The 19,780-nt window shown below is 49.7% G+C and overlaps 2 protein-coding genes across 4 annotated transcripts; both read left to right on the top strand.

Annotated features, from left to right (window-relative positions):
• Positions 1–1,641: 1,641 nt before the first annotated feature.
• LOC100216691 (uncharacterized) lies at positions 1,642–10,649 on the top strand. 2 transcript variants are annotated; one of them, NM_001143097.1, is made up of 5 exons: positions 1,706–2,008; positions 2,122–2,290; positions 9,566–9,646; positions 10,223–10,346; positions 10,459–10,649. In NM_001143097.1, exons 1-5 carry the CDS (start codon positions 1,888–1,890, stop codon positions 10,510–10,512), a joined length of 549 nt encoding a protein of 182 aa, NP_001136569.1. In that variant the 5' UTR covers positions 1,706–1,887; the 3' UTR covers positions 10,513–10,649. The 2 variants fall into 2 exon arrangements, with proteins under 2 accessions (XP_008676661.1, NP_001136569.1); XM_008678439.1 differs by having other exon boundaries at positions 1,642–2,008; positions 10,223–10,488.
• Positions 10,650–17,646: 6,997 nt separating this feature from the next.
• LOC100272587 (uncharacterized) lies at positions 17,647–19,381 on the top strand. Of its 2 annotated transcripts, XM_008678523.4 has the most exons (3): positions 17,647–18,059; positions 18,170–18,315; positions 18,916–19,381. In XM_008678523.4, the coding sequence occupies exons 1-3, from the start codon at positions 17,789–17,791 to the stop codon at positions 19,006–19,008; spliced, it is 510 nt and encodes a 169-aa protein (XP_008676745.1). In that variant the 5' UTR covers positions 17,647–17,788; the 3' UTR covers positions 19,009–19,381.
• The last annotated feature ends 399 nt before the right edge of the window (positions 19,382–19,780 follow it).

The following is a 19,780-nucleotide window of genomic DNA, read 5'->3' on the forward strand; positions in this document are numbered from 1 at the left end:
GTGCCCGGACTGTCCGTGATTATACGCAGACCGTCCGTTGCTGTATGCGGACGGTCCGACTAGGTAATTTTGATTTTGTGCAGTACGTTGTGGCTCGGGCGCATGTCTCGGTAATTCATTAAAAACGGGCCCGCACGGTCCGTGCTCACGTGCGGACGGTCCGGTCATGTGCAGATCGGCTAATTTATTGCCGATGTGCGTAGGAGGTTGTGGTTGCCCAAGCATGTATCTATCGGCATCCGATAAATGGGTTGTAACTGGTCGTGACAACTTGTAACCGATGAATTACGCATGTTTTCCCCCAATTCAAACTCGTGTGAAGGAAAATTTGCGATAGTAGATTTATCAAATGCACGTACTAGCCTCCTATAGTCGTTTTGCATATCCCCTATGATATTTTGTATTTGTTCTCGCTGTTCATCTACATAATTCTTAAGAGATTGTAGCTTGTTTGTGTTACTTACATTGGGGATGTTTAGTGTGGGTCGGAGCGAAGCCAGATCCATCGCCCGTTGCCGAACGACTTTGTTGTTCCTGTCCACCTTGAAGTTGGCCAGGAACTTCGCCTTTGCCTCTTGAATCATCTGCTCCTTGTGCTCCTCGAACTGGAGCTATTCGTTAGCCGACAAGGTTTCCCAAGTCGGCAATATAATGTTGCTGGGGGAGACTTCAGAGCTATCTCTTGAACCGCCCATTGATGGCCGATTTGATAAGCCTATATGTGTTGTCCCCAGCGGAGTCGCCAAAAGTATGTTGACACCTTTTTTGGGCGCCAATCACTCAACACGAACCGTGGCGGTGCTCTCTGCACAGGCGGACGGTCCGCGACCTGGCGCAGGGCTAAGGTTTCCTGCCTGACGGCCGGACGGTCCGCGCCCTGGAGCCGGACGGTCCGCACGTGCGCAGGAGGCGGCGAAGGTCGCAGGAGGCACCTGGATCTCGCTCCCGGGAGGGACCCCGTCGGGGAGGAGAGATCCTAGGTGATGTTTAGGCTCGGTAGACCGACCTAGACTCTTCTAATCGACGTAGAGTCGAAGAGAAGCGAAAAATTTGGGGATTGAGAGGCTAAACTAGAACTAGACTAGAACTACTCCTAATTGTACAGAAAATAAATGCGAGATAGAAGTGATTGATTCGATTGATGATTCCAAATCGGTCGTATACCTCTGTATTTATAGAGGAGTGGGGCTGGACCCTTTACAAACTAATCTTCCGAGCTAATTCCGCGAATTTAGCTAACAACCGTAGCACAAAACTCGAAACCCTAATCTGCTCTGCGCATGCGCGGACCGTCCGGCCCTAGGGCCGGACCGTCCGGTGGTCTTAATTTGGTGCCCAACAGCAGTTTACTTTTATTACTTAAACTGTCAAACAATATAATTAAAGGATGTCTCCTAAATATAAACCCTAGGAAAGTTTAGTCCTAAACTAGTTTAGGAGGTTGATTAATCACTCTTATTTCCACTCGCTGCCCTGCCCTGTCCCTATTCGATTTTTCGCCACTTTATTGTAGAACTCATTTAATTTATGTCATTGACACCACACTCACTGACATGGTAAAAAAGTGTCACCCACTTATGTCATTGACACCACACTCACTGACATGGTAAAAAAGTGTCACCCACTTTTAAATAGTAGCAAATAGTTAATTTTCCCCTGTAGACCCGTCCCTGTCTCCAACTTCAGAGCATCCAATCGCTCAACAGCGCCACTGATGAGCCTCTGTCGTCGTCGTCATCAGTGAACCAGGCGAGGCGACGATCGGACCCGGGTCGTAAGCGGTAAGCCCACCGGCTCAACAGCAGGCTGCAGATCCCCCCACCCCCCACGCAACTCCATCTCCTCTCCGCCTCCACCTGCACCCATCGAGCACCGAACGGCGGCGGCATGGAGGCTGGCGGCGAGGAGTTCGCGATCGGCGTGGTGATCTCCGCGAAGACCACCCTGGGGGAGGAGTTCGAGGGCCAGATCGTCGCCTTCGACCGCCCCTCCAACCTCCTCGTTATCCATATCCTTCGCAAATCGCTCATGCTCGTCACCCGCATCTCCTTGTCATTTACCTATCGGTCTGGCTGTTTGTATGCCTGCGCTGTTGTTTTGTTTCCTTGACGGGTAGATCACAGGAGGGCGTGGGTAGGGCGGAGAGGGGGGAGCGGAGGAACGTGAGGGTCCTCAAAGCGAACTACATCCGGGAGTTCTCGGTGGTCAGTAAGGGTGACGACCCTCTCGATCCTGCCAGCTGCATGCTGGACCTCAACTCCATTTATGCCCGGGAGGATGCTGCACTCAGGTGCGTCAATCACTGTGATTTACACGTAATATATGCCAATTTGGGCTGCTCGTGAGTCGTGCCTAGGGTGATGTAACGTGTGGATCACACATCTTGGGGAAACAAGTACTAATTGACATTTATTTTGTTTCAATACTAGCTTGCTTGTGCAAATGTGAACTCATGCCCGAGCAAAAGGAAAAGGAATCTAGAATTACCTTTCGATCTGTGGCCTAAACTGATTATTGCTGAACTTGTGCGACTCAGTTAGGCCTAACTCTTTTATAGCTGGTTAAAGCGACATTATTTGATGTGACCATGTCGAAACAATAACAGTGTTACTGCAGATTTGTAGCAATTGAAGGGGGAGCAAATCCATGCCTGCAGATAAGAAAGCTAGACGGAACTCTATAAGCTATAGTGATATAGTTCAGATTGTTTGTGTGGGTCTGCAGCGCAGACCCTGGCCTTTTACCATTAGAACAAATGGCAACACCAAAGATATGCCAACATATTGGAAATAAGGAAACATCCTCTTAGTCTTAATGGGATAGATATATAGTAGTAACGGTTTGAATTTAGTAACCAAGGAAAATAGTTTATATTTTGTGGAAGATGTATACTCGTGGGCTTTGGAGCTCTCCTATCATGATTTGGTCAGTTCTTTTCGGTCCATGGAAAATAATTGGAAGTCTTGGACTCCAGATAAATGTTGTTTCTTCATGTGGTTGGTTGCACCTGCACACAACACGTCAGAACAATTTGTGGCATGGTCTTCCACACCCAGAACATTGCCGACTATGTGACCAACATGAAGAAACAATAAACCACTTGCCCACCTCTTCTGTTTTTGCAAGAACTTTCTGGTTCAACCTGCTGCGAATTGTTGGCCTACAAGCTCTATCAGTCTATCCCTGCAACCAGATGGGTGTTTTTTTTTGAAGATTGGTGGGCATGATCATTTTTTATGGTCATTCCAGATTTGTGTAAAGAAGCAGAGGGCATGAAAGGTGCCTGTTTCTAGATAGTAGCCATCTTGTGTAAGGTCTAGTATGTGTGGGTGTGGCTGATGTTGCTCTTTTCTTTGGAAGCTGGGATTCTCAGCAGTCTTGATTTTTGATAGTTTCTCTGGAAGTCCTTTGGGGATGGTAATAACTAAAGCAGCACTCATAACTTTGCATGAAATTGAGCGATACATCGTTATGTAAAAAAAAAACCTAGTAAACTGTGTGACTAGCATAGCATATTGCATATAAATTTTGGAATTCAGTAGAGCATTGAAGATGGCTTTTCTTTCTTTTTTTTCATGTTTGTATCAACTGGGTCTGCATAGTTTGTTTCTCATGTAATGTAACTGGCGTGAGTAAAAGATACTAAGCTGGCATTTTTTTTTGAGGAATTGAGGCCTCTAAATCTTCTCTTTTTCCATGCTGGTATCAGTGGTGTCCACCTTGATGTTTATAGTTATCATCTGTTGTCCTAATTTTTTACTGTCATGCATATGCCATACCAGTGGCAGTGGACTATAAGTCTTTAAACATTAGCATGCTCTTAAAGGACAACTGAGATGAGATAAGTTATGAAGTTAATCAAAATGTACTTAAAGTGATTTTTAGTTTTGAGTTTCCTCCGTCACTTTTTTTTCTTTTGCTATCATCATGAAGGATGTTGTTTGTCTTGAACCCAAAATGAGGCTACTAGCTTTTCGAAGTCTTTTGTGAGCCAACTGAAGATACCAATCATAGGGCTCCTGTAATTTGTCTGTATTGGAAACCCTAACCCTAACTCAGGATTGGGAGTTGTATTAATAGACTCAGGTTGTTGGGCCTGGCCCATTACACAGGGGTAAAACTGTAATTACAAGGGGCTAACCCCAAAACCCTAAACAGGTATTCTAACACCCCCGTAGTCTCAACTCTATCATGTACAAATGTTGAGACTGGATCAAAAATCAGTGAATATAACCACTTGGTAAAGATGTCAGCGAACTACAACGTGGTGGGGACGCTGAGAACCCGAACGTCACCGGCGGCGTCACGCTTGCGGACGAAGTGCAGGTCGATCTCCACGTGCTTTGTGTGCTGATGTTTCACGGGATTGGCGGAGAGGTAGACTGAGCTGACGTTGTCGCAGTAGATGAGGTGGCGCGCTGAAAGGGGTTGTGGAGCTCCTGGAGAAGCTGGCGCAGACGGGAGGCCTCTGCCACGCCGTTGGTCACGACATGGTACTCGACCTCTATGCTAGAGCGGGAGACTACAGGCTTCTGCTTGGCGGCCCAGGAGACGAGGTTGGCACCCAAGAACACGACATATCCAGAAGTGGACCGACGCGTGTCGGTACAGCCAGCCCAGTCATGTTGGTGTAGACCACGAGCTCCGACAACGGTGAGGGTCGGAGTAGAAGGCCGTAGTCGAGGGAGCCGTGGAGGTAGCGCAGGATTCACTTGAGAGCGGTGAGATAGGGCTCTTACCAGGTGTGCATATGCAGGCACACGTGCTGGACGGCGTATGCGATGTCGGGACTGGAGAAGGTCAGATACTGGAGGGCACTGGTCAGGCTTCGATAGGACGTCGCGTCGGCGATCGGGGGCCCATCATCCTCAGAGAGCTTCGCCTGAGTGTCGACAGGCGTGGAGCAGGGCTTGCAGTCGGACATGCCAGCCCGCTCCAAGATGTCGATGGCGTATTGACGCTGGTGGAGGAAGAGACCCTGAGGCCGGCTGGGCCACGCGTGTAGTGATGCCGAGGAAGTGGTGAAGAGGCCCAGGTCCTTCATCGCGAACTCCCACTGAAGGGCGCCAATCGTGCGCTGTAGAAGGTCGGCGGTGGACGTCGTGAGCACAATGTCGTCGACGTAGAGCAGGAGGTAGACGGTGTCGTCGCTGTGCCGGTAGATGAACAGGGACGTGTCCGACGTGGACTCAACGAAGCCGATGGAGGCCTAGTAGGAGGCGAAGCGACTGTAACATGCTTGTGGCGCTTGCTTGAGGCCGTACATGGAGCGGTTCAGTCGGCAGACCAGATCCGGACGAGCGGCGTCGACGAAGCCGGTGGGCTAGCTGCAGTAGACAATCTCTGTTAGAGTGTCGTGGATGAATGCATTCTTGACATCGAGTTGATGGATCGCCTAGTCCCCCGAGAGGGTGAGGGATAGAACGGCTCGAACGGTGGCGAACTTGACGACAGGGTTGAATATCTCGTCGTAGTCCACTCTGGGGCACAAGGTGAAACCCTGAAGGACCCAACGGGCCTTGTAGTAGTCGAGGGAGCCGTCCGAGGTCAGCTTGTGGTGAAAAATCCACTTGCGATGACCACGTTGGTTCCTGGTAGACACGACACCAGGTCCCAAGTGTGGTTGGCTAGCAGGGTCGTGTACTCCTCCATAGTGCGACGCCGGTGGGGGGGTCGGCGAGCGTGGCGCAAACGGAGGAGGGGACCGAGGAGGCATTTGGAGGAGTGTTAGCCGTGTCGATAGGGCGGAGAACGCTGGCTGCGCGGCGAGTCGCCATCGGGTGGACGTGCCCGGGGTCGCGGTGGATGGCGACTGGGTGGTATACGGGAGGCTCGGTGCGAGGCGGCGGGAGCCGAAGGAGTGACCCGCTCGCGGCGGTGTAGACGAGGGCTGGGTCGGCGAAGCGAGCCGCGCTCGTCGACGGGGTCGGGTCAGCGAGAGTGGCTCACCCGCGGCAGTGGTAGACGAGGGCTGGGTCGACTGGGCCATGCATGGCGCGGGTAGAGGCACTAGCGGAGGCGTCAGAGCTGCGCGTGGCACGAGCAACGGTGCAAGGCGGGGCGTCTTGGGTGGAGGGGAAACCAGATTGGACTCAAGGAGAGAGTCGAGATCGGTGGGTCGGGAGGAGCCAGCAAGGGGAAAGACATCTTCGCCGAAAACAACATGACGAGAGATGAGTATGCGGTGGGAGGCGAGGTCAAGACAGCGATACCCCTTGTGGCCAGGGGTGTAACCGAGGAAGAGACAACGAGTGGGGCGAGGAGATAGCTTATGGGGAACGGTGGCGAAAGTGTTGGGATAGCAAGCACGCCGAACACGCGAAGGTGGTCGTAAGAGTGGGTTATGTCGTAGGGGTGGCCCATCGCCTTCGAGGGGAGGCGGTTGAGGAGATGGGTGGCGGTGTGCAAGGCCTCTGCCCAGTAGTTGGCAGGGAGAGATGCCTGGAAGAGAAGGCAGCAGATCATGTTGGTGGTGGTGCGAATGATGTGTTCGGCCCCGACGTTCTGGAGAGAGGTGTAGGGGCACGAGAGATGCAACTGGCCGCCATGAGTGAGGAAAAAGGAGCGAGAGGCGTGGTTGTCGAACTCGCGGCCATTATCACACTGCAGGGCATGGATCGAGCGGCGGAACTGGGTGGATACCTAGGCGAATAAGTGGGTGAGGATAGTGAACATGTCAAACTTCAATCGGAGAGGAAAAACCCAAAGAAAGTTTGAAAAATCATCCAAAATCACCAAGTAGTATTTATATCCAGAAAGACTGATTACAAGGGAGGTCCAGAGATCACAATAAACCAGATCAAAAGTCTGCTTAGCCCGAGAAGACGAAGTAGTAAATGGGAGACGAGTATGTCGGCCTAACTGATAAGCATGACAAAGACCCTCAAAATGTCCCTTACCACATGAAAGGTCTAAACTACTGGTGAGCTTGGTCATGACGTCGTGTCCTGGATGACCGAGACAACGATGCCAAGTGATGGAGGAGGTGGTGGAGACCAGGACAGGAGGTGGTGACGCGTCAATGGAGGAAGGCCGGAGCGTGTAGAGGGGCCCCAAGCTGTCACAGCGGGCGAGAGGGGTCCTGGTGGCCAGATCCTTCACAGAAAAACCAAAAGGGTCAAACTCAATGGAACAAGAGTTGTCGTCGGTGAAACGACGAACAAAAAGAAGATTGTGAGTGATATGAGGGGCTACGAGAACGTCGTTGAGATAGAACGGCCCAGGGAGAACCGAGGCACCTACTGAGGTGACCGACATAGTGGAACCGTTTCCAACGGCGATCGAGTAGGGGTGGGAGGAATGGAGGGGATGGGAGCGCGAGAGTGTGCTCACAGTGGAGGTGGTGTGGTAGGACGTATCAGAGTCGACCACCCAGTCGGAGAGAGTGGGGTCATCGCCATGGTGCTGAAAGCGGCGACGAGGGAGATGGAATCCCAACCTCTATCCAGCGGGGACCAAGGCGTTGAGGTGGGGCTCCCAGGGGCCGGAGCTGGGGCGGAGTCGGAGTCGCCGGAGGTACGTCGTAGGGAGACGCTGTCAGGAGGGCCGACGTAGGAGGACGGGAGGCACTCGGGGCCTAGCCCGACCACATGGGGATGGTCCCGGTCTAGGGGTTGTAGAATGATGGCCAGGCCTGGCCGCCACCCTGGTCGGAGGGACCACCTCGGGTGGAGCCGCCACTCCGACAGCCTCCCTTGCAGGAACGACGACCTCCATCGGCGCTGGAAGCCGGACGAGGGCGGGTAGGGGCCCCGATCGACGGAGGGCGAGGGGCCTGACCCCTTGAAGGCGCCTGACCGCCGGGAGGAGCGCTGTAGAGTGCCAGGGCCAAAGCGGGCGTTTCAGTCTCCATGGTGAGCACCTCGAGGCGCTCATTCCGCACGGCGTGGAAGGTGGGAAAGGGCACTGTCCTCTTGATGAGAGCCTTCAGGTGGCCGCACGGACACGAGGGACCGAACGTTGTGGACCCCGGTGGCCTGAGCGTGGAGGGTGGTGATGGTGTCGCCTTAGTAACCGGGAACAGGGAACTTAGCCACGTTCCTCGTTCCGGGAACGTTCGTTCCGTTCCGGGAACATGGGAACAATCTCGTTCCAGTAGTGTTAAATCCTAGTTTTAGTAGCGTACCACGTTCCCGTTCCTCGATCCCATCGATCTGGGAACCTGGTTACTAAGGGTGTCGCTGTCGGGTCCGGAGGCGTGGGGAACCTCGGGGGGCACCGTGGGGGTCCTCATGGGCGATCAGCGGGCGGACGAGGAGGCGTTGCGCATTTGTCATCTAGGCGGCACCATGGGCACGCTCTTGCTCCACGATCATGGACACGGCGCGCTGGCGCTCCTCGAAGGTGGCAATGGCCGCCTGGATGGTTGCTATGGCCGCGCCGAGGATGCGGGTGGAGGGGCCCGACGACAACGCGACGAGGTTGGTCCACGCGGGGTCGGTGAGGGCGTTGGAGAAGCCCGATGGGGAACGATGGATGCGCCGCTCGAGAGCAGGGACGACGGGGAGGTCTCCGGGTAGGGGCCCGAGTCCTGCTATGTAGGGGGGGCCATGGCCGACAGGCTCGCTGGTGCGAGAGGTGAGGAAGAGGCCCTCGATGCTCCAAGTGGCCATGGCGGGGAGGAGACCGGGCGCAGCCACAATGGTGGCGGCGTCATAGGAGGTGAGCAAATCCGCGGCGGCAACGGCGGAGTGGCTGAGCAGGGCCACGACGGTGGTGGTGCGCGTGCCGGCGACCTCGCCAGTGGCGGCGACTGGGTTGTCCGTGGCGGCGTCTAGAGCAGAGGCGGACGGGAGCTCCATGGTGCAGGGGGAGGATCGGCCGGCTGCGACTGTCGGTGACGGAGAAGGGTGGGTTGCGGCTGGGTGCGCCGGCGGCGGGGGGGGGGGGGGGGGGGGGAAAGCGCTCGATGGCTGGGAAAAGAGGGGTCGCGGCTGGGGGCGCCGACGGCGGGGAAGAAGTTGGCCGCGGCTGGGGCGCCAGCGGCGGGGGATATGGTCGGCGTCTACAGGAGTGCAGCGGTTGGGGGTGCGCCGACGGCAGTGGGGGCCGGTGGCCTGGAAAGATCGGTGGCTAGGAAAGGGGTCTGGCGGCTGTGGCAGGAAGAGAGGAGAGAGAAAAAAAGACTAGCTAGATACCATATTGGAAACATTAACCCTAACTCACGGTTGTGAGTTGTATTAATAGACTTAGGTTATTGGGTCTGTCCCATTACATAGTGGTAAAACAGTAATTACTAGGGGCTAACCCCAAAACCCTAAACGGGTACTCTAACAGTCTGGTCATTGCTTTTAATTGTAATTTAAGTTTCTTAGAGATGATGTTTTTGACTATATTCATTAGTGTGACCAGTACCTTGGCCAAAACATCCCCATACTTCTTCTGAACTTCAAATATCCATCTTACTTATATTAGTTATTACTGTGTTTTGTCCTCCTTATGCAGGAGACTGTTAGTATGTAGATGTCATGTATTAGCTTATTACCATTCTATCAACATAAGATTATCTTTCATGCTATTATTGTCGACTCTGCCAATTCACTTGTCATACCACGTGTGAATGTAGGCAAGCAGAGATTGAAGCTGAGAGAATTGGTGTTGGTGTCACCCCAGAAGCTCAAAGTATATTTGATGCGCTGTCCAAGACGTAAGTTAACTTCACTTGTGTGCTTTTGATAATGTTCTACACATAATTTCAGGTCAGACATTACGGTTTGTCACTGCAACTATGTTTTTGGTTTTTCTGCATGCACAATTTGATATTATGAAACACATACTCCACAAATGCAGTTTAAAGTTACTCTGTTCACTGGAAACTTTACAAACATGAAAATATTTCAAAATGAGTTCTAATGTTCTATACCGTGATAACTGGATCAACAACAAGTTATACACTCGATAAATATTTGACTATGGCAAAGGGATGCTCCTTATGTAAGACCAATGGCAATTGGGAAGTTGTCTGCATGCAAGGGGTGATTGCAGCACCTTCTACTTTCTCATCGCTATTATTTTCTCTCCATGTGGCTCTCTAGTTTATTGCAGCAATTTGATTTCTCCCTATGTGCCTAGCTCTGATTTGTCCATGACAATTTGGTTTCTTTCATACAATTTGCTAAAGTATTATACCATTTATGTTATCTTTGTTGGAGATTCTATATGGCATTACGACAGTAAGGGCATATGCTTTCAGATAACAGATTATATTGTTCCATTCCATCAGGCTTCCGGTTCAGTGGGACAAGACTGACATTGTCGTAATGAAGGAGGTTCGTGTACGCAGTCCGTACCTGCCTGAAAATGTTAATGGAGGAACAGCTGCAGCAAATGAACGCGTTAAGAAAGTGGTAAATACTTGGCGCTTGACGTCAATGTTCATACCTCTACATAGCTGGACCAGTAAAGTGACTAACAACTTTTGGTCACCCTTCTGTTTTTGGTTGTGTTTGTCTCTTGCAGATTGACTTTGAAAGGAAAAGATTACATTCACGTGTACCTGGCCAATTCTCTTGATTAAAAGGCTTGACTATTTTTTACATTAGCCTCGTGTTGTATTTCTAATACTGCATCCAGTTTTCTTATTCTCATCGATGCGGTTTTCTATAAAATGTTTCAGCAAAAATCTGTCGTAATAATCACATCAACTAGCTAGATCTGTACTGTTTGGTAGTTATTCAGATTTTTATAAAAATATTTTGGATCCAAATAAATGTTTAGGAGATAAATCAGAATCATTTGATGAGGCCGTTTAGCTAGTAGACCGGACTCTGACTCATAATGGGAAAAATTGAAAAGAAAAAACATTTTAGAGAAATCTGTATTTTAGACGAAAACAACTTAAATTCCTTGGAGACTAGAGACTTTGTTTAAATTCCTAAAAAAATCCTACGGTTTGTTATTGCACCCATGACGCTGCTACTGTTCACATGTGCAGATGCATGATTGCATCTACCAAATAACTTTTAAATATATAAGACTAGATTCTCAGCGTTCATCCGGTCGTTGAAGGCCGGCGCTAGCATGGGATTTTGCTTATCTAAACAAGAAGGCTCCGTTTGGTTGAGTTTTTTGGCTACTGCTTTTACATGTGGCTAGTTTGGAACTTCATTTTTTGAAGAGCTTTCTATTTTTCCAACAGAAAATAAACTAATTTTATTTGGAAAAATAGAAATCTCTTTCGAAAATTGGGTTCCCAAACTAGTTCTAAAAGTTAATCAAAGAGGTAGAAATAGAAACTGTTTTTTATCAGAAATAGCTGCTCTGAGGTAGTACAGTTTTAAAAATACCTTGGACTCTGCTTTTGTTTTGTTTTTTTTTCCTTTTTCCTTTTTAAATAGTAAAATAGAGGACTGTTTTATAGTTGTTTCAAGGGAGATAGAGATAGAAGGTGGATTTTATATTTGTTACCAAATAGCTTATAGTTCTTTTGATAGCCCACAATCCAAATTAAACAGCCTTTTAACACCCTACAACTTACAGTAGATTTTTGAGAAACCACAGCTTAACCCAATACACTCTAATATCTCCCTTAAGCCAGTTGCTGCCAAGAAGTGAACTGTTGCAGGTATAGCATTTGTGATCTTCTGCCAAGATGATCATATGCCTTTTGTCTGTTGTGTTATCCCTGGGACTGCTGAGATGGATTGTTTTTATTCAAAAGAATGAATGTCATTTCCCATGTGAAATCACGTGGACCTCGGTGCTGATTCCTGTATAAACGGCATGTTGGGCGGTTGGCATAGCTGGTGGTGCCAAATCTTTGTGGATATACTTCTTCCGATTTGGTGATTCGCAGAAATCACAAGGTCGTCGTCGTCTCTCTTGTTTATGAGTTCGTTGTCAGCGCATCGTGGTATATGGTGGGCCAAGTTCAGGCGAGATTTTCTCTTCCAAAAAGAAAATGTTTCATAACTAATTAACCATAATGGCAGTTTAATTATATGCTGGACACAACTAGGTGATCTTTGTAAAAACGGAACGCAAAGCTTCAACGACTTCAACAACTTAATTTTTTCATTCAAACTTTACCCTCGTCATTTTCGACTCGTAGGTGGAAGGAACCAAAGAGGGAGCAACGGGCAGAACAGGCTAAACAAGGGGCCCTGACTGGCCCATATGCATGGCCAAAATAGCAATTTTTTCGACCGCCGGGTCGGACCACCGCGGTATGATCATTCGCTTCCGTCCACTGATCGACAGCTTGGGTGATGGTGATGCTCTCAGTCTCATCTCATGGCCTGAGCCCTGAGATCTGACAAACAAGGGCTAGCTCGGCGGATGCTGCCAGACGTTACTGTGCGAACACGGGTGTGGGCGTGTGCCACACGCATCAGCAACGGACACCCATGTTGCAATCTGCACACAAAGTATTCATGCGTCTGCGTACGTAAATTGCATTACGATTAGCATATGGTCCACGAATGGAATGGAAGCCTTTAAGGATGAGCGCGTTCTCAGCTACATTATTATTTTGCTTCAGTTGCCAGGGAACCAGCCTTGCCAAATACTGTACAGTTGAGCAGGTCAGATGGTGAGTACGTGTCAGCTGAGGTTCGAATAATTGTTGGCGGGAAATGATTCGAGTGGGCCTGGTTTCTGAGATTGGCCAATAATAACAACGCAATCACCACCCACTTGCACAGTGCTGAACCTGGATGTGTTGTGGCCTTGTGGGTCTTCGGGTGGGTGTGTCTAGGAGGGTAGATGTAAAAAAATTCAAGACATTGACGAAGATAATGTATCTTGGTTCTATGCTCGAGATAAATGACTAGTTAATTTGTCAACTTGATTTATTAAATGCTCTGATTAGTACAATGAATATACTAAGACACATGTTTTAAATACATCCACTATATTGCATTGTGTTTTAGTTATGTCTTATACATAATACTGTGCAACAATATCAGGGTTGTACGTGCTCTCGTAGCAACAGAGCAGGAAGTGTTCCTCTATCGGTGCATCAGAGTCAGAAATCGCCTTCGGCGTCACTATGATGATACTGACCTCACCTGGCCTCACACATCGGCGTCACTGACGCTGCATGAATCTACACGCGCCGTCCTCTTCTTCGGCAGCTTCTCGTCACTTCTCTCCCGGGCTGTAGAGAGCTAGTAGAAAATGGCGCGGTCGCATGGAGGAGACGCCAACTCGAGCAAGGCAGCGGCGCGCCGGTGCACGTGGTCTCATCAATGCGTGAGCATTGCCATATCCCTTTGGGATTACGGTGACCGCTGATGATCCTGATACCACGCGAGCTTCTGATACACGGAGTTGCTGTCGCTAACGAACTTGCAGCGCACTGCCGCTGATAGCCGCGCTGCCATTGTTGACCAAGAGGAACCTCATGCGTTGCATCCGTCGGCCTCGGCCATGCATGCATCATCACTCATCAGTGGTAGCTGGGCTCCGACGATCACCGGACAAGCAGGCATGAGCCACCCACACTGCCCTGGCAATAAGGAGAGAGGTGACTCTGCCGAGTCATAATCCATCTTTGGCCAACTATATGTAAATTATAATAAATAAACACCTAAGCCCCTAGCTAGGTATAACTGCCTAACCTAAACACTTCAATTTATAGTTTTATTTTACTCAGGGTGGACGTTTGACACGATCTTGATACTGCAGCCTCCTTTTTCAGGAGGCTGCTGGTTGGCAGGTAAGCAGCAGAATGGCCGTCTCAAAAAAAAAACCTAAACCCATTCCATTATCAGGAAGCGATTCCATAGTGTAGAGATGAAATTTATGACCAGGTCATCGTAATATAGTTGTGTATCAATAAGGCAGGCACCAATCGGTGACCTTTCATAGTTTGGTGCTGTATGAAAATAAACCTAGAAGCTGCACACAACTGCCTGATGAATGTTAGGGAGGTTGACCTGAACTAGCTAGTGGGTGGATGTGTGGATCCAATCCAAACTACAGCGTGTTACTAGTAAATATTCTCCGCCTACTGAACACGACACGTAGACCGTGGAAAACTGGTGAAGCGCCACCAAACGATCGGTGTTCTTTCGCAAGAAAATATAATGAGTATAGACAAAAGCTTTTGCTGTCTGCTGATGAATTCACTTGCGACTTGGGAATCCCCTACTGGCCAAGCCGTGCAGGTGGAAAACCCACATCGACCAGAGCTTCGGCGGAGCGTGCGTCGCCTGCAGCCAGACTTCGACGCGCGCGTCGTCGGTACGTAGCCGGCGGTGGTGGTGGCTGCTTGTCGTTTGCCATGGATGGACTCTACCGCTGCTCCAGGCCACTGTTTTCGGCGTACGTTCACGGTACGTGGCCGGTGGTGGACAGGACGTACGCAACAGAGACAGAGACACAGAGAGAGAGAGGGGGAGCGAAGACCCAATGGTCGATCCGATGGAACGATCGCCCTGGTCCGCACGACGCCCGCGAGAACGACCAATTGATGGAGATTGCATGGGGGCTTCCATTTTCCCTCTCGCTGTTGCCGCACTGCAAAGTACAAACAACCGCCCCCGAACACGTACGTCCTAACGTCCGTTCACGTGCGACTCCTGGGAAAAACGATCCAGGCTAGCTTCCCTCCCTCGGCGGCCAAAAACCGCGTCTGACCGTTGGATATATATTTTTTTTTTGGCCGGTGATGAGGATTTGAGGTAGCCATCGCATCGGTTTCACCGCGCCACTCGCCCGTGCGTGCGCCCCGCCAGGGCACGCACGGCACGACGCCGAGCCGAGCAGTCACCACCGGGTTCGCTCTCTCGGCAAACATTGCCGCGCATACTACCCGAGCTGACCGCAGGCATCCGAACACGGCGCGTACGTGGCAGGCCGCAGGGGTAGAAAAGGAGGAAGAGCAGTGGGTGTGGGTTGGCTAGTCGCGTTTAGGCTGGTGCCAGTGCAGGCGGCAGCGCGGGCGAGAAGAGGCCGCTGCCGCCCGCGCGCGGGCGATAGGCGGGCGAGAGGCCGGCGCCGGGCGATGGCGCTGGCGCCCGGCGAGAGCGGGCGATATCGCCTTGCTCTCGCCCGCGCTGGAGCGCCCACCCGGGCGAGAGGGAGGCGAGAGGGAGGCGAGGCACTGGCGGGGCGAGAGCGACGTGGCGCGATCTGACTGGTCCACGTGTCGCGATCTGATTGGTCCACGTGTGCTAGCCGTTGCAACTAGCCGTTTTTGACCGTTTGGAGTCCAAAAAATTCGAAAAAAATTGCAAAAAATTACAAATTTCATCCCCAATCCCTCTATATATATCCCTACCCGGGTGGAGCTCATTTCACACACCATTTCATCTCATTTCTCTCTTCCAAACTCGCCTTTTCTACTCATCTTCATGTCATGTCTTCCTCGAGCACAAACTCAAGTGAAGGAGCCGAAGGGGGAATGTGCAATGCATTGCAAGCAGCCATGGAGGAGGCTATGCTCAACCTCAATGAAGAGTCGTCGAGCAGGCCCAAGCGTCGTCGACGCTACATCAATCGTGATCGTGAGTCTGCCCATGATCGGCTTCATCAAGACTACTTCGCCGATGACTGTGTGTATCCTCCAAATTACTTTCGGCGCAGGTATCGCATGAGGCGACAACTTTTTTGAGTATTATGCTTAGATTAGGTGAATACTCTCCGTATTTCACCCAAAGAGAAGATGCTCTGGGTCGACTCGGGCTCTCTCCCCTACAAAAGTGCACCGCAGCTCTGCGCTTGTTAGCCTATGGATCCGCTGCAGATTCGATAGATGAGTACTTAAAGCTAGCTAGATCAACTGCATTAGAGTGTCTAGAGAAGTTTTGTGAGTGTATCATTCATTGTTATGAGGAGGAGTTCTGTCGTCGACCAAATGTCGCGGATATTCAGCGTCTACTAGCAAAAGTAGAAGAGCGTGGCTTTCCAGGCATGCTAGGAAGTATCGATTGTATGCATTGGCAGTGGAGGAATTGTCCGGTCGCCCATGCCGGTCAATTCACAAGGGGGGATATCAAACATCCCACCATCATCTTAGAAGCTGTTGCATCGTATGATCGGTGGATCTGGCATGCTTTTTTTGGGGTGGCCGGGTCCAACAATGACATTAACGTACTGAATCAGTCGCCATTATTCAAGGATGTCCTTCAAGGTCAAGCACCCATAGTGAACTTCATGGTTAATGGACATGAACACAATATGGGATACTATCTTGCCGACGACATCTACCCTTCCTGGCCGGTGTTCATCAAGGGTATTCCGCTTCCACAAAGTGAGAAACATCAGTTATTCACAAATGCTCAAGCAGCATGGCGCAAAGATGTTGAGTGCGCTTTTGGAGTGTTGAAATCTCGGTTCAACATTATAGCAGTTCCTGGACGTTCTTACTCTCAACGTACTCTTGGTTTGATCACGCGTGCATGTGTCATTTTGCACAATATAATCATCGATGACGAGCGTGATGCCGATTTAGACGAGACATATGACACAGTTGATTCTACAGTCGGCCCGTCGATCTACTACAATGCAACCCCGAGCCTAGCAGCTAGGATTCAAATGGACAACGAGATGACGGACACATCGACGTATACACAACTACTAAATGATTTGGTTGAACATGTATGGGGACATAATAATCATTAGATTTATGTAATTTTCTATTAATTATTATGTATTTTTAAATCGTCATGTAATTTTATTTTAATTATTACGCAATTTGTAATTTTTAATTCAATAAAAATATTATGTTGTGTGTTTTCTGAGCGTTGAAATAAATCCGCGTGAATTACTTAATTCTGAAATAGAAAAGCTGATGTGGCTATAGCCTGAGGCTGTAGCCTGCTGCAGCCTGTGCACTGGAGCAGCAGAGGCGAGAGTGGAGGCGAGAGCTGACGTGGCAGGGGCGAGAGGGAGGCTGTGCACTGGACTCAGCCTTAGGCTGCCTCCAGCAACAGACTGTAAGTGGTCCGCTACGGTATATATAGCGTTTTCTACCGTCCGGTAGCCCTCCAGCAACAACCGCTAACAGGTCCTGTAAAATAGAGTATGCCTCTAGCAACCGCCAAATCTGGAGCATACGCTATCCGCGTCAAACTGGCCTCACGCGCTCGCAGTCTGGCTTCTCGCGCTCGCTCTCGTTCAGATTTTGTTTTCTCTAAATATCTACAAGTTTGTTTTGTCGTGAAAATAGCATAGAAAAAAGAATAATATATTTAAAAGCTAGTTCTACAACTTCAGATCGTCTTTAAGAACTTAAATTTTAACTAATATGTCTTAGATATTTTTTTGCATACTATTTATTCGTTCGCAAATATGTATTATTGAATATAGTAACAATGGATAAATGAAGTAGTTTAAGTAACCCTCTAGATATAGAAACGACTTTGAGTGGTAATTAATATTTACTATTTGAAAAAAATATTATTATGTTACTCAAATTTTATTTTGGAAAATAGTAATTAAAAATTAATTAAATATACTATGTTGGGCATCATTTTTTAATGTTATAGCGTGTAATGCAAACAAAACAAAAAAGCTAAATCAATGGGAAAAAAGAAAGTTTGTTAACACTGTAGCTTTAGAGAACCAAATTTAGAGTACGTTGCTGGAGACTGAGAAGATATAGAGGACAAAATCTTTTAGAGTGTGCTGTAAAGTATAGAGAATATTTTTTTAGAGCATGGAATTTAGAGAACGCTGCTGGAGACAGCCTTATATATATATACATATACCACTACGGGTCTACCAACTCTGCATTTGAGTTGCTCGTCCTCTCCCCACTTTCTATCACGCAATTCCTATCTCGCAGTCGTCGCCGCTCCCCGGCCGGGACCCAGCAGAGCAGAGCAGGCAGTGTCGGCGCAGCATGGGGAACTGCCAGGCGGCGGAGGCGGCGACGGTGCTGCTCCAGCACCCGGGCGGGCGGGTGGAGCGGCTCTACTGGTCAACCAGCGCCGCCGAGGTCATGCGCGCCAACCCAGGCCACTACGTCGCGCTCGTCACGCTCCGCGTCGCCGAGGAGCGGCAGGACGCCCCCGGCGGCGAGCGGCGCACCGTGCGCCTCACGCGCGTCAAGCTGCTCAAGCCCAAGGAGGCGCTGCTCCTCGGCCACGTCTACCGCCTCATCACCACCCAGGGTATGTGCGCACTGCGCAGTAGCAGCGTAGAAATAATCCTCACCCAGTATGCGCTCCCATGCCCTGCTGCCACGACCACGAGCAACCTAACTTGCGCTGCCCTGATGCAGAGGTGGCGAGGGCGGTGCGGGCGAGGAAGGAGGAGAAGCAGAGGAAAGCGCAGCAGCTGCTTGAGTCGAGGCAGGGTGTCGCGAGGGGCGCGGCCGAGGGGGAGGACGACGACGACGAGGCAGCCCTGGACGCCAGCCTTGATCAGGTGACTCAACTGCTTTTTGATCGCTTCTTCAAGGGCGTATCAGTTGTTCAGCTTCTCGTGACTATCCTCATCACCTGTTCTTGTCACTGAAGAAAAAAATCTGACACAATGGAGAATCAACAAGTAAACAACTAAAATTTTCCAATTACATCCAATTCATGTAGCGAACAAGCTCTTAAGGGGTAGTTTGAGAATCACATTATTCTAGAGATTTCCATTTTCTCAAATAAAAATTAGTTTATTTTTCTTGGAAAAATAAAAATCCTTTAAAAGCAGAGTTTCCAAACTAGACTTAGTAAACAAAATATCACAAATTCAATATTCCAGGTGAAATGCAAACAAGAAGATCGAAGTATTTTTTTTTCAAGAAAAAAAACGTGTAACTAACTAACTAACTGATGGCTGATGGTGCTATAGCCTATAGTAGCACCGAGAAGGAAGTACACCATTAGATTAGGGGATAGATTAGTAGGTGAGTTTCAACTGATGTCAGGGCCGGGCGAGGAATCTTTTCCTTTTCCTACGGATTTTACTAACCATGGAACATGCAAAGGTTCCTTCTTCTCATCACTCTTCTGTTCTCCCTCCATCTGACTGCAGTTGGCGCGTCAGGACAACAGCAGCCGGAGCTCCAGTGCAGGGCAACGGCAGTGGCGGCCGTCGCTGCAGAGCATCGAAGAGGCCACGACCTGATGTCAGCTCAGCTCAGTACACTCATACCACGCAACCGTAGGGGTAGGGCCGTAATCACTGACCGCTGGACCTGTATCTTCTCGGTGATTCACCTGGCCTCGATTAGTTCATCGCAGGGGGTTGCTATTGGCTTACTCCTACATTTGCACGCTGTGAGTTTGACACCCTGGGACGAGAGGACTACTTCAGATGCAGTATGTAGCCTCTGGATCCGTGTAAATTTTCAGGCCCTTGGTCAGGAGTTTGTTAGTGAGTTTGCTTTTCCTTTCTTTTTTTTTTCTCTCCCCTCCATACAGTTTGCGCACCGAATCATGACAAATTAGAGTACTAGCTTATACTATTAGATTTACAACCAGACATGTCATTTACTTCATACTCTCTCTCTCTTTCTCTCGATACTCTCTCTCTCTCTCGCAGATGGGGATCGCCCTATAGCTTTTAAAGATAGCGCTGCGTTTCTTTAGTACTCGGTGTTGAGATGCCAAATAGACAATCATAAGCTCAGTGCCAATGATGCAGGCAGCAGATGGTCGGAGCCTTCCGGGTCGGAAAGCTCATCATGCGTAATTGCGTATCATTCGCGTCGGCGATGCTTATCTTAGCGCCTTTCCTTACGAACAGGCTCATGCTGCACACTTTGTTTAAGCCGTCGCGGATGTTGTAGAACAGGACAAACGGCAAGGGTTTCGAAGCAGATACCGCCACCACGATACCTAACCTTGGGGTCAGTACTGTTAGCAGAATGGGCAAACAAAACAAAGTAAATCAACCA

Source organism: Zea mays, chromosome 4 (genome assembly GCF_902167145.1).
Source record: "Zea mays cultivar B73 chromosome 4, Zm-B73-REFERENCE-NAM-5.0, whole genome shotgun sequence".
NCBI lineage: Eukaryota > Viridiplantae > Streptophyta > Magnoliopsida > Poales > Poaceae > Zea > Zea mays.